We start from the raw sequence: 23,920 nt of genomic DNA on the forward strand, positions 1-23,920 counted from the left end.
GAGATTATGTCTCTAGAAAAGGCTGCTAACACCAGCTAGATCACTGTTAGAGAGATTATGTCTCTAGACAAGCCTTCTAACACCAGCTAGATCACTGTTAGAGGGATTATCTCTCTAGACTTCTAACACCGGCTAGATCACTGTTAGAGCGATTATGTCTCTAGGCTTCTAACACCAGCCAGATTACTGTTAGAGGGATTATCTCTCTAGACTTCTAACACCGGCTAGATCACTGTTAGAGCGATTATGTCTCTAGGCTTCTAACACCAGCCAGATTACTGTTAGAGGGATTATGTCTCTAGCCTTCTAACACCAGATAGATCACTGTTAGAGAGATTATGTCTCTAGACAAGGCTTCTAACACTAGCTAGATCACTGTTAGAGGGATTATGTCTCTAGGCTTCTAACACCAGCTAGATCACTGTTAGAGGGATTATGTCTCTAGACAAGGCTTCTAACACCAGCCAGGTCACTGTTAGAGGGATTATGTCGTTAGACAAATCTTCTAACACCAGCTAGATCACTGTTAGAGGGATTATGTCTCTAGGCTTCTAACACCAGCTAGATCACTGTTAGAGGGATTATGTCTCTAGACAAGGCTTCTAACACCAGCCAGGTCACTGTTAGAGGGACTATGTCTCTAGACATCCACCACCAGCTAGATCACTGGTATAGGTATTATGTCTCTAGAATTCTAACACCAGCCAGATCACTGTTAGAGGGATTATGTCTCTAGACTTCTAACACTAGCCAGATCACTGTTAGAGGGATGATGTCTCTAGACAATGCTTCTTACAATAACTAGATCACTGTTAGAGGGATAATGTCTCTAGGCTTCTAACACCAGCCAGGTCACTGTTAGAGGGATTATGTCGTTAGACAAATCTTCTAACACCAGCTAGATCACTGTTAGAGGGATTATGTCTCTAGGCTTCTAACACCAGCTAGATCACTGTTAGAGGGATTATGTCTCTAGACAAGGCTTCTAACACCAGCCAGGTCACTGTTAGAGGGATTATGTCTCTAGACAAGGCTTCTAACACCAGCCAGGTCACTGTTAGAGGGACTATGTCTCTAGACATCCACCACCAGCTAGATCACTGGTATAGGTATTATGTCTCTAGAATTCTAACACCAGCCTGATCACTGTTAGAGGGATTATGTCTCTAGACTTCTAACACTAGCCAGGTCACTGTTAGAGGTATTATGTCGCTAGACAAGTCTTCTAACACCAGCTAGATCACTGTTAGAGGGATTATGTCTCTAAACTCCTAACACTAGCCAGATCACTGTTAGAGGGATGATGTCTCTAGACAAGGCTTCTAACACTAGCTAGATCTCTGTTAGAGGGATTATGTCTCTAGGCTTCTAACACCAGCTAGATCACTGTTAGAGGGACTATGTCTCTAGACAAGGCTTCTAACACCAGCCAGGTCACTGTTAGAGGGACTATGTCTCTAGACATCCACCACCAGCTAGATCACTGGTATAGGTGTTATGTCTCTAGAATTCTAACACCAGCCTGATCACTGTTAGAGGGATTATGTCTCTAGACTTCTAACACTAGCCAGATCACTGTTAGAGGGATGATGTCTCTAGACAATGCTTCTGACAATAGCTAGATCACTGTTAGAGGGATAATGTCTCTAGACAAGGCTTCTAACACCAGCTAGATCACTGTTAGAGCGATTATGTCTCTAGCTTTCTAACACCAGCTAGATCACTGTTAGAGGGATAATGTCTCTAGACTTCTAACACACGCTAGATCTCTGTCAGAGGGATTATGTCTCTAGCCTTCTAACACCAGCTAGATCACTGTTGGAGGGATTATGTCTCTAGGCTTCTAACACCAGCTAGATCACTGTTAGAGGGATTATGTCTCTAGACAAGGCTTCTAACACTAGCTAGATCACTGTTAGAGGGATTATGTCTCTAGGCTTCTAACACCAGCTAGATCACTGTTAGAGGGATTTTGTATCTAGCCTTCTAACACCAGCTAGATCACTGTTAGAGGGATAATGTATCTAGGCTTCTAACACTAGCTAGGTCACTGTCAGAGGGATGATGTATCTAGCCTTCTAACACCAGCTAGATCACTGTTAGAGGGATAATGTCTCTAGGCTTCTAACACACGCTAGATCTCTGTCAGAGGGATTATGTCTCTAGCCTTCTAACACCAGCTAGATCACTGTTGGAGGGATTATGTCTCTAGGCTTCTAACACCAGCTAGATCACTGTTAGAGGGATTATGTCTCTAGACAAGGCTTCTAACACTAGCTAGATCACTGTTAGAGGGATTATGTCTCTAGGCTTCTAACACCAGCTAGATCACTGTTAGAGGGATTATGTCTCTAGACAAGGCTTCTAACACCAGCCAGGTCACTGTTAGAGGGATTATGTCGCTAGACAAGTCTTCTAACACCAGCTAGATCACTGTTAGAGGGATTATGTCTCTATGCTTCTAACACCAGCCAGGTCACTGTTAGAGGGATTATGTCGCTAGCCTTCTAACACCAGCTAGGTCACTGTTAGAGGGATTATGTCTCTAGACAAGGCTTCTAACACCAGCTAGATCACTGTTAGAGGGATTTTGTATCTAGCCTTCTAACACCACCTAGATCACTGTTAGAGGGATAATGTCTCTAGGCTTCTAACACCAGCTAGATCACTGTTAGAGGGATGATGTCTCTAGGCTTCTAACACCAGCTACGTCACTGTTAGAGGGATTATGTCTCTTCAAAAGTTTTCTAACACTAGCTAGATCACTGTTAGAGGGATTATGTCTCTAGGCTTCTAACACCAGCTAGGTCACTGTTAGAGGGATTATGTCTCTTCAAAAGTTTTCTAACACTAGCTAGATCTCTGTTTGAGGGATTATGTCTCTAGACTTCTAACACCAGCTAGATCACTGTTAGAGGGATTATGTGTCTTGACAAGTTTTCTAACACCAGCTAGGTCACTGTTAGAGGGATAATGTCTCTAGAATTCTAACTCCAGCCAGATCACTGTTAGAGGGATTATGTCTCTAGCCTTCTAACACCAGCTAGATCACTGTTGGAGGGATTATGTCTCTAGGCTTCTAACACCAGCTAGATCACTGTTAGAGGGATTATGTCTCTAGACAATGCTTCTAACACTAGCTAGATCACTGTTAGAGGGATTATGTCTCTAGGCTTCTAACACCAGCTAGATCACTGTTAGAGGGATTATGTGTCTTGACAAGTTTTCTAACACCAGCTAGGTCACTGTTAGAGGGATAATGTCTCTAGACAAGTCTTCTAACACCAGCTAGATCACTGTTAGAGGGATAATGTCTCTAGACAAGGCTTCTAACACCAGCTAGATCACTGTTAGAGGGATTATGTCTCTAGACAAGGCTTCTAACACCAGCCAGGTCACTGTTAGAGGGATTATGTCTCTAGTCTTCTAACACCAGCTAGATCACTGGTGGAGGGATTATGTCTGTAGACTTCTAACACCAGCTAGGTCACTGTTAGAGGGATTATGTCTCTAGACTTCTAACACCAGCTAGATCACTGTTAGAGCGATTATGTATCTAGCCTTCTAACACCAGCTAGGTCACTGTTAGAGGGATAATGTCTCTAGACAAGGCTTCTAACACCAGCTAGATCACTGTTAGAGGGATAATGTCTTTAGGCTTCTAACACCAGCTAGATCTCTGTTAGAGGGATTATGTCTCTAGACTTCTAACACCAGCTAGGTCACTGTTAGAGGGATAATGTCTCTAGACAAGGCTTCTAACACCAGCTAGATCACTGTTAGAGGGATTATGTCTCTAGACTTCTAACACCAGCTAGGTCACTGTTAGAGGGATTATGTCTCTAGACAAGTCTTCTAACATCAGCTAGATCACTGTTAGAGGGATCATGTCTCTAGACTTCTAACACAGGCTAGGTCACCGTTAGAGGGATTATGTCTCTACACAAGTCTTCTAACACCAGCTAGATCACTGTTAGAAGGATTATGTCTCTAGACAACTAACCCCAGCTAGATCTCTGTTAGAGAGATTATGTCTCTAGAAAAGGCTGCTAACACCAGCTAGATTCACTGTTAGTGAGATTATGTCTCTAGACATGGCTTCTAACACTAGCTAGATCACTGTTAGAGGGATTATGTCTCTAGGCTTCTAACACCAGCTAGATCACTGTTAGAGGGATTATGTGTCTTGACAAGTCTTCTAACACCAGCTAGATCACTGTTAGAGGGATAATGTCTCTAGACAAGGCTTCTAACACCAGCTAGATCACTGTTAGAGGGATTATGTCTCTAGACAAGGCTTCTAACACCAGCCAGGTCACTGTTAGAGGGATTATGTCTCTAGTCTTCTAACACCAGCTAGATCACTGGTGGAGGGATTATGTCTGTAGACTTCTAACACCAGCTAGGTCACTGTTTGAGGGATTATGTCTCTAGACTTCTAACACCAGCTAGATCACTGTTAGAGCGATTATGTATCTAGCCTTCTAACACCAGCTAGGTCACTGTTAGAGGGATAATGTCTCTAGACAAGGCTTCTAACACCAGCTAGATCACTGTTAGAGGGATAATGTCTTTAGGCTTCTAACACCAGCTAGATCTCTGTTAGAGGGATTATGTCTCTAGACTTCTAACACCAGCTAGGTCACTGTTAGAGGGATAATGTCTCTAGACAAGGCTTCTAACACCAGCTAGATCACTGTTAGAGGGATTATGTCTCTAGACTTCTAACACCAGCTAGGTCACTGTTAGAGGGATTATGTCTCTAGACAAGTCTTCTAACATCAGCTAGATCACTGTTAGAGGGATCATGTCTCTAGACTTCTAACACAGGCTAGGTCACCGTTAGAGGGATTATGTCTCTACACAAGTCTTCTAACACCAGCTAGATCACTGTTAGAAGGATTATGTCTCTAGACAACTAACCCCAGCTAGATCTCTGTTAGAGAGATTATGTCTCTAGAAAAGGCTGCTAACACCAGCTAGATTCACTGTTAGTGAGATTATGTCTCTAGACATGGCTTCTAACACCAGCTAGATCACTGTTAGAGGGATAATCTCTCTAGACTTCTAACACCAGGTAGGTCACTGTTAGAGGGATTATGTCTCTAGACTTCTAACACCAGCTAGATCACTGTTAGAGCGATTAAGTCTCTATGCTTCTAACACCAGCCAGGTCACTGTTAGAGGACTTATGTCTCTAGCCCTCTAACACCAGCTAGATCACTGGTAGAGGGATTATGTCTCTAGACTTCTAACACCAGCTAGGTCACTGTCAGAGGGATTATGTCTCTAGAATTCTAACACCAGCTAGATCACTGTTAGAGGGATTATGTATCTAGGCTTCTAAAACCAGCTAGATCACTGTTAGAGGGATAATGTCTCTAGACTCATAACACCAGCTAGATCACTGTTAGAGGGATTATGTATCTAGCCTTCTAGCACCAGCTAGATCACTGTTAGAGGGAAAATGTCTCTAGACTTCTAACACCAGCTAGATCTCTGTTAGAGGGATTATGTCTCTAGACAAGGCTTCTAACACCAGCTAGATCACGGTTAGAGGGATTATGTCTCAAGACTTCTAACACCAGCTAGGTCACTGTCAGAGGGATTATGTCGCTAGCCTTCTAACACCAGCTAGGTCACTGTTAGAGGGATTATGTCTCTAGACAAGACTTCTAACACCAGCTAGGTCACTGTTAGAGGGATTATGTCTCTAGACAAGTCTTCTAACACCAGCTAGATCACTGTTAGAGGGATTATGTCTCTAGACTTCTAACACAGGCTTGGTCACTATTAGAGGGATTATGTCTCTACACAAGTCTTCTAACACCAGTTAGATCACTGTTAGAGGGATAATCTCTCTAGACTTCTAACACCAGCTAGATCACTGTTAGAGGGATTATGTCTCTAGACTTCTAACACCAGCTAGATCACTGTTAGAGCGATTATGTCTCTATGCTTCTAACACCAGCTAGGTCACTGTCAGAGTGATTATGTCTCTAGACTTCTAACACCAGCTAGATCACTGTTAGAGGGATTATGTATCTAGCCTTCTAACACCAGCTAGATCACTGTTAGAGGGATAATGTCTCTAGGCTTCTAACACCAGCTAGATGTCTGTTAGAGGGATTATGTCTCTAGCCTTCTAACACTAGCTAGGTCACTGTCAGAGGGATTATGTATCTAGCCTTCTAACACCAGCTAGATCACTGTTAGATGGATAATGTCTCTAGGCTTCTAACACCAGCTAGATCTCTGTTAGAGGCATTATGTCTCTGGACAAGGCTTCTAACACCAGCTAGATCACTGTTAGAGGGATTATGTCTCTAGCCTTCTAACACCAGCTAGATCACTGTTGGAGGGATTATGTCTCTAGACAAGGCTTCTAACACCAGCTAGATCACGGTTAGAGGGATAATGTCTCTAGGCTTCTAACACCAGCTAGATCTCTGTTAGAGGGATTATGTCTCTAGCCTTCTAACACTAGCTAGGTCACTGTTGGAGGGATTATGTCTCTAGACTTCCAACACCAGCTAGATCACTGGTATAGGTATTATGTCTCTAGACTTCTAACACCAGCCAGATCACTGTTAGAGGGATTATGTGTCTTGACAAGTTTTCTAACACCAGCTAGATCACTGTTAGAGGGATAATGTCTCTAGACAAGGCTTCTAACACCAGCTAGATCACTGTTAGAGGGATTATGTCTATAGACAAGGCTTCTAACACCAGCTAGATCACTGTTAGAGGGATTATGTCACCAGACTCCTAACACTAGCCAGATCACTGTTAAAGGGATTATGTGTCTAGACAAGTCTTCTAACACGAGGTAGATCACTGTTAGAGGGATTATGTCTCTAGAAAAGTCTTCTAACACCAGCTAGATCACTGTTAGAGGGATTATGTCTCTAGGTTTCTAACACCAGCTAGGTGACTGTTAGAGGGATTATGTCTCTACAAAAGTTTTCTAACACCAGCTAGATCTCTGTTAGAGGTATTATGTCTCTAGACTTCTAACACCAGCTAGATCACTGTTAGAGGGATTATGTCTCTAGACAAGGCTTCTAACACCAGCTAGATCACTGTTAGAGGGATTATGTCTCTAGGCTTCTAACACCAGCTAGATCACTGTTGGAGGGATTATGTCTCTTGGCTTCTAACACCAGCTAGATCACTGTTAGAGGGATTATGTCTCTAGGCAAGGCTTCTAACACTCGCTAGGTCACTGTTAGAAGGATTATGTCTCTAGATTTCTAACACCAGCTAGATCACTGTTAGAGGGATTATGTCTCTAGGCTTCTAACACCAGCTAGGTCACTGTTAGAGGGATTATGTCTCTACAAAAGTTTTCTAACACCAGCTAGATCTCTGTTAGAGGGATTATGTCTCTAGACTTCTAACACCAGCTAGATCACTGTTAGAGGGATTATGTCTCTAGACAAGTCTTCTAACACCAGCTAGGTCACTGTTAGAGGGATTATGTCTCTACAAAAGTTTTCTAACACCAGCCAGATCACTGTTAGAGGGATTATGTGTCTTGACAAGTTTTCTAACACCAGCTAGGTCACTGTGAGAGGGATTATGTCTCTAGACTTCTAACACTAGCCAGATCACTGTTAGAGGGATGATGTCTCTTGACAAGGCTTCTAACACCAGCTAGATCACTGTTAAAGGGATTATGTCTCTAGACAAGGCTTCTAATACCAGCTAGATCACTGTTAGAGGGATTATGTCTCTAGTCTCCTAACACTAGCCAGATCACTGTTAGAGGGATTATGTGTCTAGACAAGTCTTCTAACAAGAGGTAGATCACTGTTAGAGGGATTATGTCTCTAGACAAGGCTTCTTACACCAGCTAGATCACTGTTAGAGGGATTATGTCTCTAGGCTTCTAACACCAGCTAGATCACTGTTGGAGGGATTATGTCTCTTGGCTTCTAACACCAGCTAGATCACTGTTAGAGGGATTATGTCTCTAGACAAGGCTTCTAACACTAGCTAGGTCACTGTTAGAAGGATTATGTCTCTAGATTTCTAACACCAGCTAGATCACTGTTAGAAGGATTATGTCTCTAGGCTTCTAACACCAGCTAGGTCACTGTTAGAGGGATTATGTCTCTACAAAAGTTTTCTAACACCAGCTAGATCTCTGTTAGAGGGATTATGTCTCTAGACTTCTTACACCAGCTAGATCACTGTTAGAGGGATTATGTCTCTAGACAAGTCTTCTAACACCAGCTAGGTCACTGTTAGAGGGATTATGTCTCTACAAAAGTTTTCTAACACCAGCTAGATCACTGTTAGAGGGATTATGTCTCTAGACTTCTAACACCAGCCAGATCACTGTTAGAGGGATTATGTGTCTTGACAAGTTTTCTAACACCAGCTAGGTCACTGTGAGAGGGATTATGTCTCTAGACTTCTAACACTAGCCAGATCACTGTTAGAGGGATGATGTCTCTAGACAAGTCTTCTAACACCAGCTAGATCACTGTTAGAGGGATTATGTCTCTAGACACTAGATACTTCGAAATCAGACAGATACTTCAAAATCAGACAGATACTTCGAAATCAGACAGACAGATACTTCGAAATCAGAAACATACTTAAACAAACAACTAGTACCTCAACATCAGCAGTTTACTTTCGATCTCAAAACGACTCAAACATGATGCTTTATGAGATTCTGTAAAGCAATGATAATTCTTTTTTTTTTTTTTTTTATATTTTTTTTTACTTTTGTTTTTTTGTTTTTTCCTTTGTTAATATAGGATAATATTGGCTCAGGACTTACCTGTAACCCAGTGTGGAAAGGATAATATCCGCTAAGGAAACTTCCTCTAGACCTATAACAAGAAAAAAGGCCTAATTTCAATCAGAACACATTTCTTTAGATCGGTCACATAAAAGAATGATAACAGAGGAAACTTGACCGAGAAATAGTTATATTTAAGTGACGTATGGAAGGCAGCTTTGACCGGAAGTAAAATTTCACTCACAATAAAATCAATTCAAACAAAATGTACATTGTACAAGATTTTTGCGTTTTCATGTAATCAAACGTGTACTTATAATCTAAACTTGGGACATTTATCATAAAATATTTTAGAATTTTCGTGTGGAGTTACATTTTGGGACGGTCTTTTCTGTTGCTTTGGAAATATGCGTTAGATTTCACCAAAAATTGCATGGATTTAAGCCACAAATTATAGACGTGAAATGTATGAATCCCGAGTATTTCTCAATCAAAGCAGAAAATTATATAAAAAAATTAAACTTGGATCATCAGCAAATATCTGATGCAAGTCTTTTTTTTCAATTTTCACCGGTAGTTTTTTTTTATGCAGATTTGAGGTATACAGAGTAAACGTCTTGTTTTCCTCTCGTGTCGAGTGCAACCAAACGGGAACAATCACAATGTCTGTCGGATTTCTCTAACCAAATGAGGAACCTGTATCAGTATATTTTAGAAAAATATCGTATCAACCCAGACAAGTATCGGAACTGGGTGTAGTTCATTCATCAATATTATGATGAGTCTATCAAATAGTTTTGTTGCCTTTGGTTGGAGCGAAATTTGTTTGAGCCTCAATGGTCTCTGAACTCTCGAGGGCTTCCCACATCAAGTATGTATTGAACAAGGCGAACAATTCCGCCTTTCTTCAGAGGAACCTCTAATCTTACCTCGCCGAACATGAAACAGACCTGTTACAAGACGTCAGTGAAGCCGTTGTTAGAATATGCGTCCATAGTAACAAAGGTCGGCAGCATCTGGTTGGTATGTCGTCATTACATCTTGATTCTGTGTAAATGTTCACTAGGGCACGTGATTATCATATCCTTGAACTTGAGATCCCTCCCTCGGACAAACTTAACCCCTTTACCATATGTGACAGTATCTTTAAACAGGATCAGTCACGAGGACTCAAATGTGTGTTGATGTTTCGATATAATTTCAATCTGTGACCCTGGTTGCAGGGAAATATGACAGATTATGACACATGAGGTTATGTGATAATCCGTATTTTCCCTATAGATAATAATGTTAAAAGATGGCTGAATGGGTGTTCCTGGGGGTATCAATACTTACGGAGAACAGACAGGCTGCATATAAGAACTGTTCAGTCTGACTCCTTCACGTGCATATTTGGTCAGGTAGTAGCTGCCTATATGTGAATTGTGCCAACCTACGTCATTCCAACCTATAATGATAGAGTACAATAGTGTTCATCCTTTACAGACATGTGTCTGAACAACTTAGCCTCCTCCACTAGTGGCAATGGTTGTCCAGGCCTATTACAAAACCATTTCGATGGTAATGTAAGAAAGGGGAAGCTCGTGTACAATTGATGTTAATTTTTTTATTATGATTCATTTCGACAACTGATTAAAAAGAAAACAACGACGGTTGAATGTGATTCTATACCCGGTAACAACTTATTAATTCATACAGTTTAATTACCTCCCCCGGTAACATTATAAAACTGATTTATTTTACAAAAAATCTAACAAGTGTCACTTTAGAAAGTATGTTTATGTTGACGTAGAAAAATACCCCCAGAAATTCAACTTATCATTATTTTCCAGCAATAACGCAAATGTGTTGGTTATACCAGTTGTATGTTTACTGGGTTTAGAAGTGTTTGATGTGATAGTTGTATGTAACAGTTGTATGTTTACTGGGTTTAGAAGTGTTAGCTGTAACAGTTGTATGTTTACTGGGTTTAGAAGTGTTAGCTGTAACAGTTGTATGTTTACTGGGTTTAGAAGTGTTAGCTGTAACAGTTGTATGTTTACTGGGTTTAGAAGTGTTTGATGTGATAGTTGTATTTAACAGTTGTATGTTTACTGGGTTTAGAGGTGTTAGCTGTACCAGTTGTATGTTTACTGGGTTTAGAAGTGTTAGCTGTAACAGTTGTATGTTTACTGGGTTTAGAAGTGTTTGATGTGATAGTTGTATGTAACAGTTGTATGTTTACTGGGTTTAGAAGTGTTAGCTGTAACAGTTGTATGTTTACTGGGTTTAGAAGTGTTAGCTGTAACAGTTGTATGTTTACTGGGTTTAGAAGTGTTAGCTGTGATAGTTGTATGTTTACTGGGTTTAGAAGTGTTTGATGTGATAGTTGTATGTAACAGTTGTATGTTTACTGGGTTTAGAAGTGTTTGATGTGATAGTTGTATGTAACAGTTGTATGTTTACTGGGTTTAGAAGTGTTTGATGTGATAGTTGTATGTAACAGTTGTATGTTTACTGGGTTTAGAAGTGTTAGCTGTAACAGTTGTATGTTTACTGGGCTTAGAAGTGTTTGATGTGATAGTTGTATGTTTACTGGGTTTAGAAGTGTTTGATGTGATAGTTGTATGTAACAGTTGTATGTTTACTGGGTTTAGAAGTGTTTGATGTGATAGTTGTATGTTTACTGGGTTTAGAAGTGTTTGATGTGATAGTTGTATGTAACAGTTGTATGTTTACTGGGTTTAGAAGTGTTTGATGTGATAGTTGTATGTAACAGTTGTATGTTTACTGGGTTTAGAAGTGTTAGCTGTAACAGTTGTATGTTTACTGGGTTTAGAAGTGTTAGTTGTGATAGTTGTATGTTTACTGGGTTTAAAAGTGTTTGATGTGATAGTTGTATGTTTACTGGGTTTAGAAGTGTTTGATGTGATAGTTGTATGTAACAGTTGTATGTTTACTGGGTTTAGAAGTGTTTGATGTGATAGTTGTATGTTTACTGGGTTTAGAAGTGTTTGATGTGATAGTTGTATGTAACAGTTGTATGTTTACTGGGTTTAGAAGTGTTAGCTGTGATAGTTGTATGTTTACTGGGTTAAGAAGTGTTTGATGTGATAGTTGTATGTAACAGTTGTATGTTTACTGGGTTTAGAAGTGTTAGCTGTGATAGTTGTATCTTTACTGGGTTAAGAAGTGTTGTTTAGGAAGAGTTCGGTCAGTTCCTTGTACGTCTATTAAGGAAGAGTTCAGTTCCTTGTACGTCTGTTTAGAAAGAGTTCAGTTCCTTGTACGTCTGTTTAGGTAGAGTTCGGTCAGTTCCTTGTACGTCTGTTTAGGCAGAGTTCAGTCAGTTCCTTGTACGTCTGTTTAGGCAGAGTTCGGTCAGTTCCTTGTACGTCTGTTTAGGTAGAGTTCTGTCAGTTCCTTGTACGTCTGTTTAGGCAGAGTTCAGTTCCTTGTACGTCTGTTTAGGAAGAGTTCGGTCAGTTCCTTGTACGTCTGTTTAGGAAGAGTTCGGTCAGTTCCTTGTACGTCTGTTTAGGAAGAATTTGGTCAGTTCCTTGTACGTCTGTTTAGGAAAATTTCGGTCAGTTTCTTGTACGTCTGTTTAGGTAGAGTTCGGTCAGTTCCTTGTGCGTCTGTTAAGGAAGAATTTAGTCAGTTCCTTTGTACGCTTGTTTAGGAAGATTTCGGTCAGTTCCTTGTACGTCTGTTAAGGAAGATTTCGGTCAGTTCCTTGTACGTCTGTTTAGGAAGAGTTCAGTTCCTTGTATCCATTGTTTGGATACCTACAGCGTCCTCTCTTTAATTTTCAGTTGAACACCAGTACTTATTTTGTATTGAAGGATAATTCTAAATGAGGTTGTATTTCAGCCCTGATTAATTTTGTTAAGACCTTACCTAAGTCATCCGATACCATAAATACGATGTGAGGACGGGTCGCTGCATTGATGTAAACAACCAGGCTCAGCAGTATAAGGAACCTGTGTAGGATCCGCGCCATGTTGTAGAAGCACAGAATGTGTGACCTAAATCACAGAACTGTTATCATACAATATGACCTCTGATTTCTAGATAAGACTATCGCCTTCCTATCTTTAGCAGTGTAGTTTTCACTAGTTCCTGTAATAGGTGCCATTTTATACAATGTTCCTAGTACTTCTCTGGCTCCAAGTTCACAGTGGTTCAATCTACAGAACATTACTGTTTTCTCTCAACTTACTCAGAACAACATCAACTTGTATGCTTTATTCATGTTTCTATCTGGCAACGCTGTTACATTCAATATATTCTGTGGAGAGTTCAGATTTAAAGTCATATGTGTCATTTGTACATTTTTTAAGTCTCCGATGTTTCCCGTAACCTGTATACCATGTTTTAAAACAAAACCAAAAAAAAGACAAAAAGAAACAAAAAAACATTACAATAGTGGCACGGTTGAGAATACACTGCGGTCACATCATCACCTAGCATCACGGACGAGTCCTAGAAGGGCGAAACAGCTGTGTGACGTAGCATCACTGACTAGCCCTTTAAGTTGGTAAGGTTAAAGGTGAGATGTGATATTAATTGATCTTACAGGTGTGAGACACGTCAGTTTTTATACACCCATCTTTAAGACTGTCGAGCAAGGAACGGTGTCTGAGTTTCTGAATAAGTTGAAATGAGAGTATAGGGCTGGGGTAATTTCTTTAATGCTAAATCCTTAAGAGTACTTGCTGTGTATAGCTTCCCACCCGTATACTATAAATCTGGTAAGTTAATGACAAGTAGACTAACATCTATTGAATGTTCGATATGTACAACTCCAAATTGTCAGCTCAGTGCATGTCAAAGTTAATTTGATTTTATAATAATTTTTGATATATGTCCCTTATCAGTTTACCTAATTTAGTCCGTTACAGAATCTTCTTTTTTCCGAATGGCCAATTTACAGTGTAAACTGGTAAGTTTTTTCATGCGCGTATTAATACGCAATTAACCTATCATATTGTGCTTCAACAATAATTGATACTGTAGAATAGCCTCAAATGAATGAGTCACCGGAAATTATGCAGCGGTCCGGTTTTGTTTTTAGTATCTAACATATACTTCCGGGTGCGAAACAACTGTCAACGTTAACGCAGAAGAAGGACTCCTGCCGGCCTGTGTTGGGAGAATGACAGTGTTTCAATACACTGATGTGGGTAAACTTGTCTGCGAAGAGATGTACTCATAGAATTTTAGGCATGCGTGCTTTAATTTGACTATAAACTGTCGACCAGCTTTGACTGATCCTAGTCTAGCCCACAGATTTTAGATATTCTTTAAGTTATCAATTGATATTGAATTATTATTCTTCTTTTCCAAAGAAATCCACGTCGTCAATATTAACGATTACGTCAGTAATTGTCAACATGGAATAGGTGTAATGAAGAGTTGAAACTGAAAATGTTCAGTCAACCGGCCCTTATGAAGTTTGGAACATGTGATTAGGTTTTGTCTATAAGTTGTGATTGACAGTCAGATTTTCGGTGTACATGTCAGGTCGTTTCGGTAAAACATCGTTTAGGGACAAAGTAGGAAGTCGTTTCGGTACTTCATTCGGTCTGTTTTGGTACTTAAAAAATGAAAATGAGAAAAAAAAAACAACTAAATAAACAGCATGGAAGAAACATGTTTGTTGTTGATTTCAATAATTGCAGTGACTGACTATAAAAAATAATTGTTGACATTAAATAAACAGAGTCAGTTATGTACCAGGTATGCTTTATGTACCAAGAAATACTGAAACGTATTGAAGCGAACAAGTTGTTGATTTAAAATAAGATATTTCTGATAGATTACGTGATAAAAAACCCCAAAAAACCAATAACATGGGCAGCGTTTTCCTTTTTCTTAGAGCACTGTTTAATTGGTTGTAGTAAGCTACTGAAAACAAAAGTCTGTAATTTGGAGCAACCTGATGCTGCCTTATTGAAATATTTTGTTAATGAATTAAGAAAACAGATCAAATCATAGCTCCTTCAGTATAGTGTATGTGCTACTCTTTTAATGAGGAAAAACAAACAACTGGTATATTAAACATAATAACATGCCAACTACTGATACTTATTAATTAACTCATTATATCATTGTTTGACATTTGTGTTGTGTGCTCTGAAACGGTTTGTCCTAGACAGGAGGGTCTGGATTGTGATTAGTAGTCAAGATGGCATCTTAGAACCTGCAATTCTGGTAAATACTTAAACATATACTTTGTTGTCATCTTGTATTTTGCTTACAATCACTGTTGAAATTGTTTACTTAATACTACAATAATTCATCAGTATTTAGAAGCATCTGTGAATCCTGCAAACCCCTGTGCACTCGCAGATGACACCATCGGACCATGTCTGCGGTGAGATATGTTTTGACATGACCTCAATCATTCAGAAGTGGTGAGGTGACGTCACAGAAATGATAATGAATCAAATATCAAATGTGATTTTGAACTCTCCTATCCACAAAATCAAATTGAAGACAATTAAAACAGATATTTTCTCATTTTCTGAATGTATCGAAACATCCGGCATAAGTCCTGAAATGTCTTCTGGACTCCCAAAATAACTTGTTACAGAAACGACTTGTAACCAAAACTGTTTGTTACCGAAATGACTTGCATTCCCGATTTTTCTTCTTGTTATGTAGATCCTGTAACTGGCACTGATATTGAGGAAATAGTCAATAACAAAAAGTCAACACATGATTTGTTGCACCTAAGTGTTCCCAATGCTGATTGTAAACAAACGATACACTTTTGTATTAATTTCGACTTCGTTACAAGGAAAACCATTTTTCAAACTGTTCACTTCTTACTGTAAATTGTGAGAGATTTGACTTGGGCAAAGCTTTTCTTTCATTGCATATCCCTTACGATTGTACCCTCCAGTTCCTACACAGAAATCTGACCCCACCCTCAGCTACAAATGTAAATGCAGTGAGTAAGTAATTGATAGTAGATATAGAAACATGTTTTCCACAAAAAATTATATATTGCTTGGATAAATACAGAAAACACTTTGATTATTAGGCTTATTCCCTGCTTTCAAAATTAAAAGGACAAAATGAAAAATAAAAATTATCATTTTCAGAAGGCTTTTATTCCTATTTTAACCCATGCAACAAATATCACTTTATCCAAAGATCTCACTTTCTTTGTGTTACATTTATAATAATAATCGTCTTTATTTATTCTTGATCACATATTGAGCGTAGAGCTCATCTTCCATATGGTCAAGACATATTAAAGCGTACAATATTTACAACCGAGTCCCAAAAATCACTTACCGAAGTACAAGTAATTTCCATTCAACATGCAATCTGACTGTTATTAAGCTGACATGTTTTCCTTACAGAATTGAGATGTTGACAGAATTATGAAGTAATGGATATGTTCAACAAAATCCGAAGTGCAGTCACCAGTGCACTACCTGGAAACCCCCTGTCAAAGGACTTTGATGTATTAAACCAGATAGCTAGTGGAGGGCCAGGTTTGTCCTGGAAAATATACAATGGCATCAAACGAACTTCTAAACAGGTAATTACTATATATGCAACTCTTCTTCTTGCTTCAGCATATTTCATGGTCTAGTGATTTTTAGGACTCAGCTATTTGAGTTCTGGACTGATGATTTTACTGTGGGACACCATCAAATTTTTTGAAAACTCACCATATCTTGAAGTTTTGGGACTCAAAAAGAAAAATAGAAATGGTCTTCTGGGTTGACTAGTCTTCAAATCCTGCAAGTTTACTGAATGTTTTTATTTTTGTCCTTGTGGTACTCAACAAAGATTACTTGGTTATTGCGAATTAGATCTATCCTTGCATTAGATGATGATAAATTCTGTAGTCCAGTACCAGAGAAAGTACAAATTTTTCATGAACAGTTCTTTTTTTAAAGAGAGTATAGCAGAATGCAGGTTGACATCATTACTGAATTAGATCTAATGTATTCCATGCTTGCAATAACATAGGCAGAAATCTGATGAAGGATTATAAAATAAATATCTGAGGCAGTGTTAGGTTAATACTAATGGTGTAATTGATACAATGAGGGCTGTTTTACAGAAGGAATGGTAAGGATGCTGAATTTGGGAATGTGACATCACCTGGTACATGGATTGACCGAGATTTACATGTTGATGTACATTTCCTGGTCTCCAGGGCCCGTATTCATGAAACCATTATCATGCTCAAGCATGAATTTTGTACTCAAGCTTTTTGTCTTGTTTAACTTAAAAATGAATAAATAAGGCTGATTTCGCTAAAGATTTAAAAAAAAATTTGAAAGGATTTCAAGTCAAAGTTATAATATGATTTAGGAGAATTATAAAGAGTTTGCGTGAGCACAAAATCTATGCTGGAGCATGAGAATGGTTTCATGAATATGGGCCCTGGTCTTATTCTCCTTGAATATAGTTTTTAGGAGTATCTGTGTAAATCTGTTCAGAGTTTCCCTTTGTTTTTATTACATTTATTTTTTATGCCTTATTGGCCAATGGTAGAAGTGGACAAAAGTTGAATTACATTGAAAGTTTCGCTAAAGGTCCTACATCAATTACAGATTTACTAAATCGAATTATAGTTGTTTTAATTTCTTATTCCTTTATTCAGGAAGCTGCTGTGTTTGTCTTTGAAAAGAAAACACTTGAAAAATATTCCCGAAGAGACAAGGAGATAATTATAGATTGTTTGAAGAAAGGTGTGTCCCAATTGACTCGACTACGTCACCCAAAAGTGCTATCAATACTTCACCCCCTTGAGGAATCAAGGTAAATCAGTTCAGTACAACACCTCTGTATCTAATGACATAGATCTCATACCTTCACAGTCTACAAACCAATTTTGCAGTGTATGGGTTTGAAGCCATCAGCCTGTATATTCTTTTTTTTAAAACTACAATAATCCTCGATATATTTCAGGCGTTACAATCATCTTTACTCTCTGCATCTTTAAAAGGAGCATATCAATCTGTGATTAGTCAGTTTTTTTCTCCTGGAACCAATCAAATCACTTTGCTTGTACCTTCAGTTTTGCCATGACATGTTCCAGAGGTGCAGAGATTGAAAGCAATCATTACCCCTAGAGTATCAAGGATACAGAGAGAGAAAGTGATCGTAACTCCTGGAGTATCAGGGATACAGAGAGAGAAAGTGATTGTAACCCCTTGAGTATCAGGGATACAGAGAGTAAAAGTGATCGTAACCCCTGGAGTATCAGGGATACAGAGAGAGAAAGTGATTGTAACCCCTTGAGTATCAGGGATACAGAGAGCAAAAGTGATCGTAACCCCTGGAGTATCGAGGATACAGAGAGAGAAAGTGACCGTAACTCCTGGTGTATCAGGGATACAAAGAGAGAAAGTGATCATAACCCCTGGAGTATCGAGGATACAGAGAGAGAAAGTGATTGTAACCCCTGGAGTATCGAGGATACAGAGAGAGAAAGTGATTGTAACCCCTGGAGTATCGAGGATACAGGGAGTAAAAGTGATCGTAAACCCCTGGAGTATTGAGGATACAGAGAGAGAAAGTGATTGTAACCCTTGGAGTATCGAGGATACAGGGAGTAAAAGTGATCGTAAACCCCTGGAGTATTGAGGATACAGAGAGAGAAAGTGATTGTAACCCCTGGAGTAACGAGGATACAGAGAGAGAAAGTGATTGTAACCTCTGGAGTATCGAGGATACAGAGAGAGAAAGTGATCGTAATCCCTGGTGTATCGAGGATACAGAGAGAGAGAGAAAGTGATCGTAATCCCTGGTGTATCGAGGATACAGAGAGTAAAAGTGATCCTAACCCCTGGAGTATCGAGGGTGAACTACAATTTGATATTTCATGTTTGCATTTCTCTTACATCAATGTAAACAACTATGTAGGAAATGCTATCTAAACAACTACTTATTTATTGCATACAAAAACCAAAGTAGAAATTAAGAAATGTAATAATATTTGAGATCAAGCATAAGTTTGTATTTAATATTGAACAAAATACATCTCAGTAGTTACATGTATGATTTCAGAGAAACCTTGGCCTTTGCAACAGAACCAGTATTTGCTTCATTAGGCAACGTCCTTGGTTCCCATGACAACTTACCAAGTCCGATACCAAAACAGTTAGCAGATTTTAGTTTATACGAGGTCGAGATCAAACATGGTCTCCTGCAGGTAAAGAATTCAAAATCATATCATGCATCTTCAATGAATCTTAAACATAATTTCTGATTGAATCTCTAGTAATGTATGGGAAATGGGAATCCACGACATAATTTCTGATTGAATCTCTAGTAATGCAGGGGAAATGGGAATCCACGACATAATTTCTGATTGAATCTCTAGTAATGCAGGGGAAATGGGAATCCACGACATAATTTCTGATTGAATCTCTAGTAATGTATGGGAAATGGGAATCCACGACATAATTTCTGATTGAATCTCTAGTAATGCAGGGGAAATGGGAATCCACGACATAATTTCTGATTGAATCTCTAGTAATGCAGGGGAAATGGGAATCCTAGTAATGCGAATCCACACATAAATTTCTGATTGAATCTCTAGTAATGCAGGGGAAATGGGAATCCACGACATAATTTCTGATTGAATCTCTAGTAATGGAGGGGAAATGGGAATCCACGACATAATTTCTGATTGAATCTCTAGTAATGCAGGGGAAATGGGAATCCACGACATAATTTCTGATTGAATCTCTAGTAATGCAGGGGAAATGGGAATCCACGACATAATTTCTGATTGAATCTCTAGTAATGGAGGGGAAATGGGAATCCACGACATAATTTCTGATTGAATCTCTAGTAATGGAGGGGAAATGGGAATCCACGACATAATTTCTGATTGAATCTCTAGTAATGGAGGGGAAATGGGAATCCACAACATAATTTCTGATTGAATCTCTAGTAATGGAGGGGAAATGGGAATCCACGACATAATTTCTGATTGAATCTCTAGTAATGGAGGGGAAATGGGAATCCACGACATAATTTCTGATTGAATCTCTAGTAATGTATGGGAAATGGGAATCCACGACATAATTTCTGATTGAATCTCTAGTAATGCAGAGGAAATGGGAATCCAGATAATTTCTGATTGAATCTCTAGTAATGGAGGGCAATTGGGAATCCACGACATAATTTCTGATTGAATCTCTAGTAATGGAGGGGAAATGGGAATCCACGACATAATTTCTGATTGAATCTCTAGTAATGGAGGGGAAATGGGAATCCACGACATAATTTCTGATTGAATCTCTAGTAATGTAGGGCAATTGGGAATCCACGACATAATTTCTGATTGAATCTCTAGTAATGCAGGGGAAATGGGAATCCACGACATAATTTCTGATTGAATCTCTAGTAATGTATGGGAAATGGGAATCCACGACATAATTTCTGATTGAATCTCTAGTAATGTATGGGAAATGGGAATCCACGACATAATTTCTGATTGAATCTCTAGTAATGGAGGGGAAATGGGAATCCACGACATAATTTCTGATTGAATCTCTAGTAATGTAGGGCAATTGGGAATCCACGACATAATTTCTGATTGAATCTCTAGTAATGGAGGGGAAATGGGAATCCACGACATAATTTCTGATTGAATCTCTAGTAATGTATGGGAAATGGGAATCCACGACATAATTTCTGATTGAATCTCTAGTAATGCAGGGGAATTGGGAATCCACGACATAATTTCTGATTGAATCTCTAGTAATGTAGGGGAAATGTGAATCCACGACATAATTTCTGATTGAATCTTGAATTTGTTACTGTAGGGAACTGGGAATCTCTTTCTAAATGGAATATTTTAATTCTAGCAATTAGAAGAGTGATGGCTATATCTTATCAAAATACATGTTAGATGATATGTGATGATATAGTGTTACTTATTAAAGCTTTCCTGAACACTTTCACTAAAGTGATATCTTCCATGATTTTGTTTGAAGAATTGTTTTTCGCAGTTAACAAAATTTTATGATTTCAACCTCTCACTGAACACATACCTCACTATGCTGTTCTATAATCATTGTTTATCATTTCCATCTTTATTAATGACAATTAATTTTCTTTCCTAATTTGTTTTTCTGGATAGAAAAATGTTTCAACACTAGGCTTGTTTGATTACAGGTGGCTGAAGGAATCACTTTCCTTCATCATGATGTTAAACTCCTTCACAGCAATCTTTGTCCGGAGAATATCATTATTAACAGGGACGGAGCCTGGAAACTGTTTGGCTTTGAGTGCTGTATACCTAACTCAAACACACAAGACCAAAGTGTGAGTTTTACATTTCACCTCATTAAACACAATTCCTAATTATACATTAGATATTCTAACTTCAAGCTCAGTCCTCAATGTCAGTTGTAGATTCGAGATATTTTTTATATTTGAGTTATAAATTTAACTAAAACGAAAATTTTAAAATATTTTTCTACCACAATAAGTGGGTTTTATTCAACTCCAAAGATATCAATTATTCAAATAGTTGTATGAACATAAATGTAATATCTGATGTGATATACAGGCTTACAGGATGAATTTTGACTAAAAGGGTGCTACATGCACTCACAGAAATTAAAACTTGTAATAAGTAATTCATGATTATTTTGCAATAGTTTTATTTTTTTTTTGAATACAACAAACCAATTTAATGCTAATTTGTAATGACTTACAATGTCTCCATATATTTGTGAAATTGGCAGTTTTGCATATTAATTGGCAAAATTTCACTAGGAATCATTTTATGCCCCAACTGGTACAGAACAGGCTAATTCAAGTTCACAAAAACTTTTATATTGTGGTAGAAACAAGTCTTCTAAACATTGTGGTATATAGTATTTCTGTCACTTTCATTAGCTATTTACTAAAGCTGTAACTTTTGTGAAATAATAGAGATGCAGAGGTTAATGTTCAGGACACCTTAAGAAGGGAGAGAGGGCGAAACTGGTTGACAACAATAAATCTAAGTAGCCAGCCTCTTCGCCTGTTGTTGTTGACCTCTGCACCTCTTATATTTCTTATTTATCCTTCAATCACCTTGCACACTTTCAGGTATCGAGACGAAGGGGCTGAGAAACCCATCATCCTACATTCAATAAACCAACCCAGAGTTGACTCTTACTCCCCTTTTTGCTAAAATAACTAAGTTGAGAGAAAGAAATATCGTATACTACAATTACTTATTGTGAAACCTCTACTTATAATATACATAAAGCACTAGTACATTAGACGCAGTTTGTACAAATTGTTTCTTATGAGGAGCTAACTCCATGTTGCCGAAGTTACAAATGACAGATGTTAGTTTACTGTACCTTCACACTTCACTGGTTTTATAACATCGTAATTAAAGAATCATCAGCTGATGTACATGTATTGTTAAAAATATTTTTCAAAATTTAGTTCTGTGAATGATGAAACATTTCAGGATCCTCTTAGACCAAAAAAGGTAATTATGTGTGGGAGCATTTTTATATTTGGGTACCCGTTTACACTTTCCAAGTTTGTCCTAGGTAAGAGGACTTGGTATATGGGTACATGTCTACACTTTTAAAGTTTTTTCACGGAAAAACAATTTTATTTCAGTACATGTTTACACTCTCTTCCTTTGTTCAGAGTAAGAGAGTATTGTCTGATATTTTATAACTGTCACTGTGTGAAATACTATTTATGATGATAAAGTAAAAAAATTCAACTTCATTTAACTACAGCCAAGCAACACTTATTACCTCTTAATCATCTATCTTCCGTCTCATCTCTCCTCTACTCAGACTTTCCTGGGGTAATCTGAGTTAGTGTTCGATAAGTTTTTTAACATTGACACTAGAGAACAAAGGTAACATCAGTATTGTTTGTCCCATAGTCACCTCTATATCTCCCTGTCTCTCTCCCTATCTTGCTTTTTCCAATAGTCACCTCCTTTTCTCCCTATCTCCCAGTCTCCATATCTCCCTGTCACCTCTGTATCTCCCTATCTCTCTCCCAGTCTCCATATCTCCCATAGTCCGCTCCTTATCTCCCTATCTCTATCCCAGTCTCCATATCTCCCTGTCACTTCCCTATCTCACTACGTCTCAATCTCCCTATATCCAACTGTGCCTATCTCCTTCTCTCCCTATCTCCCATAGTCACCTCTATGTCTCCTTATCTCTTTCCCTATCTCCCTTTCTCCCTTAATCACCTCCTTATCTTCCTATCTCTCTACCAGTCTCTCTATCTCCAATAGTCACCTCCTTATCTCCCTATCTCTCTCTCTCCCTATCTTCATTTCTCCCTGTCACCTCCTTATCTCCCTATCTCTCTCTCTCCCTATCTTCATTTCTCCCTGTCACCTCCTTATCTCCCTATCTCTCTCTCTCCCTATCTCCATTTCTCCCTGTCACCGCCTTATCTCCCTATCTCTCTCTCCCTATCTTCATTTCTCCCTGTCACCTCCTTATCTCCTTATCTCTCTCTCTCCCTATCTCCATTTCTCCCTGTCACCTCCTTATCTCCCTATCTCTCTCTCCTAGTCTCTCTATCTCCAATAGTCACCTCCTTATCTCCCTATCTCTCTCTCTCCCTATCTTCATTTCTCCCTGTCACCTCCTTATCTCCCTATCTCTCTCTCTCCCTATCTTCATTTCTCCCTGTCATCTCCTTATCTCCCTATCTCTCTCTCCCCCTATCTTCATTTCTCCCTGTCACCTCCTTATCTCCCTATCTCTCTCTCTCCCTATCTTCATTTCTCCCTGTCACCTCCTTATCTTCCTATCTCTCTCCCAGTCTCCATATCTCCCATAGTCACCTCTATGTCTCCTTATCTCTTTCCCTATCTCCCATAATCACCTCCTTATCTCCCTATCTCTCTCTCCCAGTCTCCATATCTCCCATAGTCACCTCCTTATCTCCCTATCTCTCTTTCCCAGTCTCTCTATCTCCAATAGTTACCTCCTTATCTCCCTATCTCCCATAGTCACCTCCCTATCTGTCACATTTACTTTCTGGTGTATGTTTCTATAGATTAGATGAAGTGATATTGTTCAGATTTCTACCCTTGACAGAGCCATAATCTGGTTCTGTGGTTTACAGTACAAAGCCAAGGTTTTGTTTTATGCATGTTGGTATATGTTGGTGGTGTACATGTTGGTTACCCTCATTTCTTTTGAGTAA

The 23,920-nt window shown here is 38.7% G+C and overlaps 2 protein-coding genes across 2 annotated transcripts in view; one reads left to right on the forward strand and one right to left on the reverse strand.

Annotated features, from left to right (window-relative positions):
- LOC132547770 (arylsulfatase J-like) overlaps positions 1-12,737 on the reverse strand; it is a 41,897-nt gene extending 29,160 nt beyond the window's left edge. The window contains exons 1-3 of the mRNA XM_060211570.1: positions 12,635-12,737; positions 10,091-10,202; positions 8,795-8,846 (exon numbers count right to left, since the gene is read on the reverse strand). Of these exons, the coding sequence (XP_060067553.1) occupies positions 8,795-8,846; positions 10,091-10,202; positions 12,635-12,737 (267 nt within the window). The remainder of the gene's footprint in view (positions 1-8,794; positions 8,847-10,090; positions 10,203-12,634) is intronic.
- Positions 12,738-13,835: 1,098 nt separating this feature from the next.
- Positions 13,836-23,920, forward strand: part of LOC132547772 (SCY1-like protein 2) — a 34,164-nt gene continuing 24,079 nt past the window's right edge. Inside the window, 5 exon segments of the mRNA XM_060211572.1 lie at positions 13,836-13,916; positions 16,111-16,292; positions 17,370-17,527; positions 18,779-18,923; positions 20,900-21,049. Coding sequence (XP_060067555.1) covers positions 16,140-16,292; positions 17,370-17,527; positions 18,779-18,923; positions 20,900-21,049 — 606 coding nt within the window. The 5' untranslated portion in view covers positions 13,836-13,916; positions 16,111-16,139.

The sequence above is a fragment of the Ylistrum balloti genome, unplaced genomic scaffold (genome assembly GCF_031769215.1).
Source record: "Ylistrum balloti isolate Yb309-2 unplaced genomic scaffold, AGI_CSIRO_Ybal_v1 Utg369976, whole genome shotgun sequence".
Lineage (NCBI taxonomy): Eukaryota > Metazoa > Mollusca > Bivalvia > Pectinida > Pectinidae > Ylistrum > Ylistrum balloti.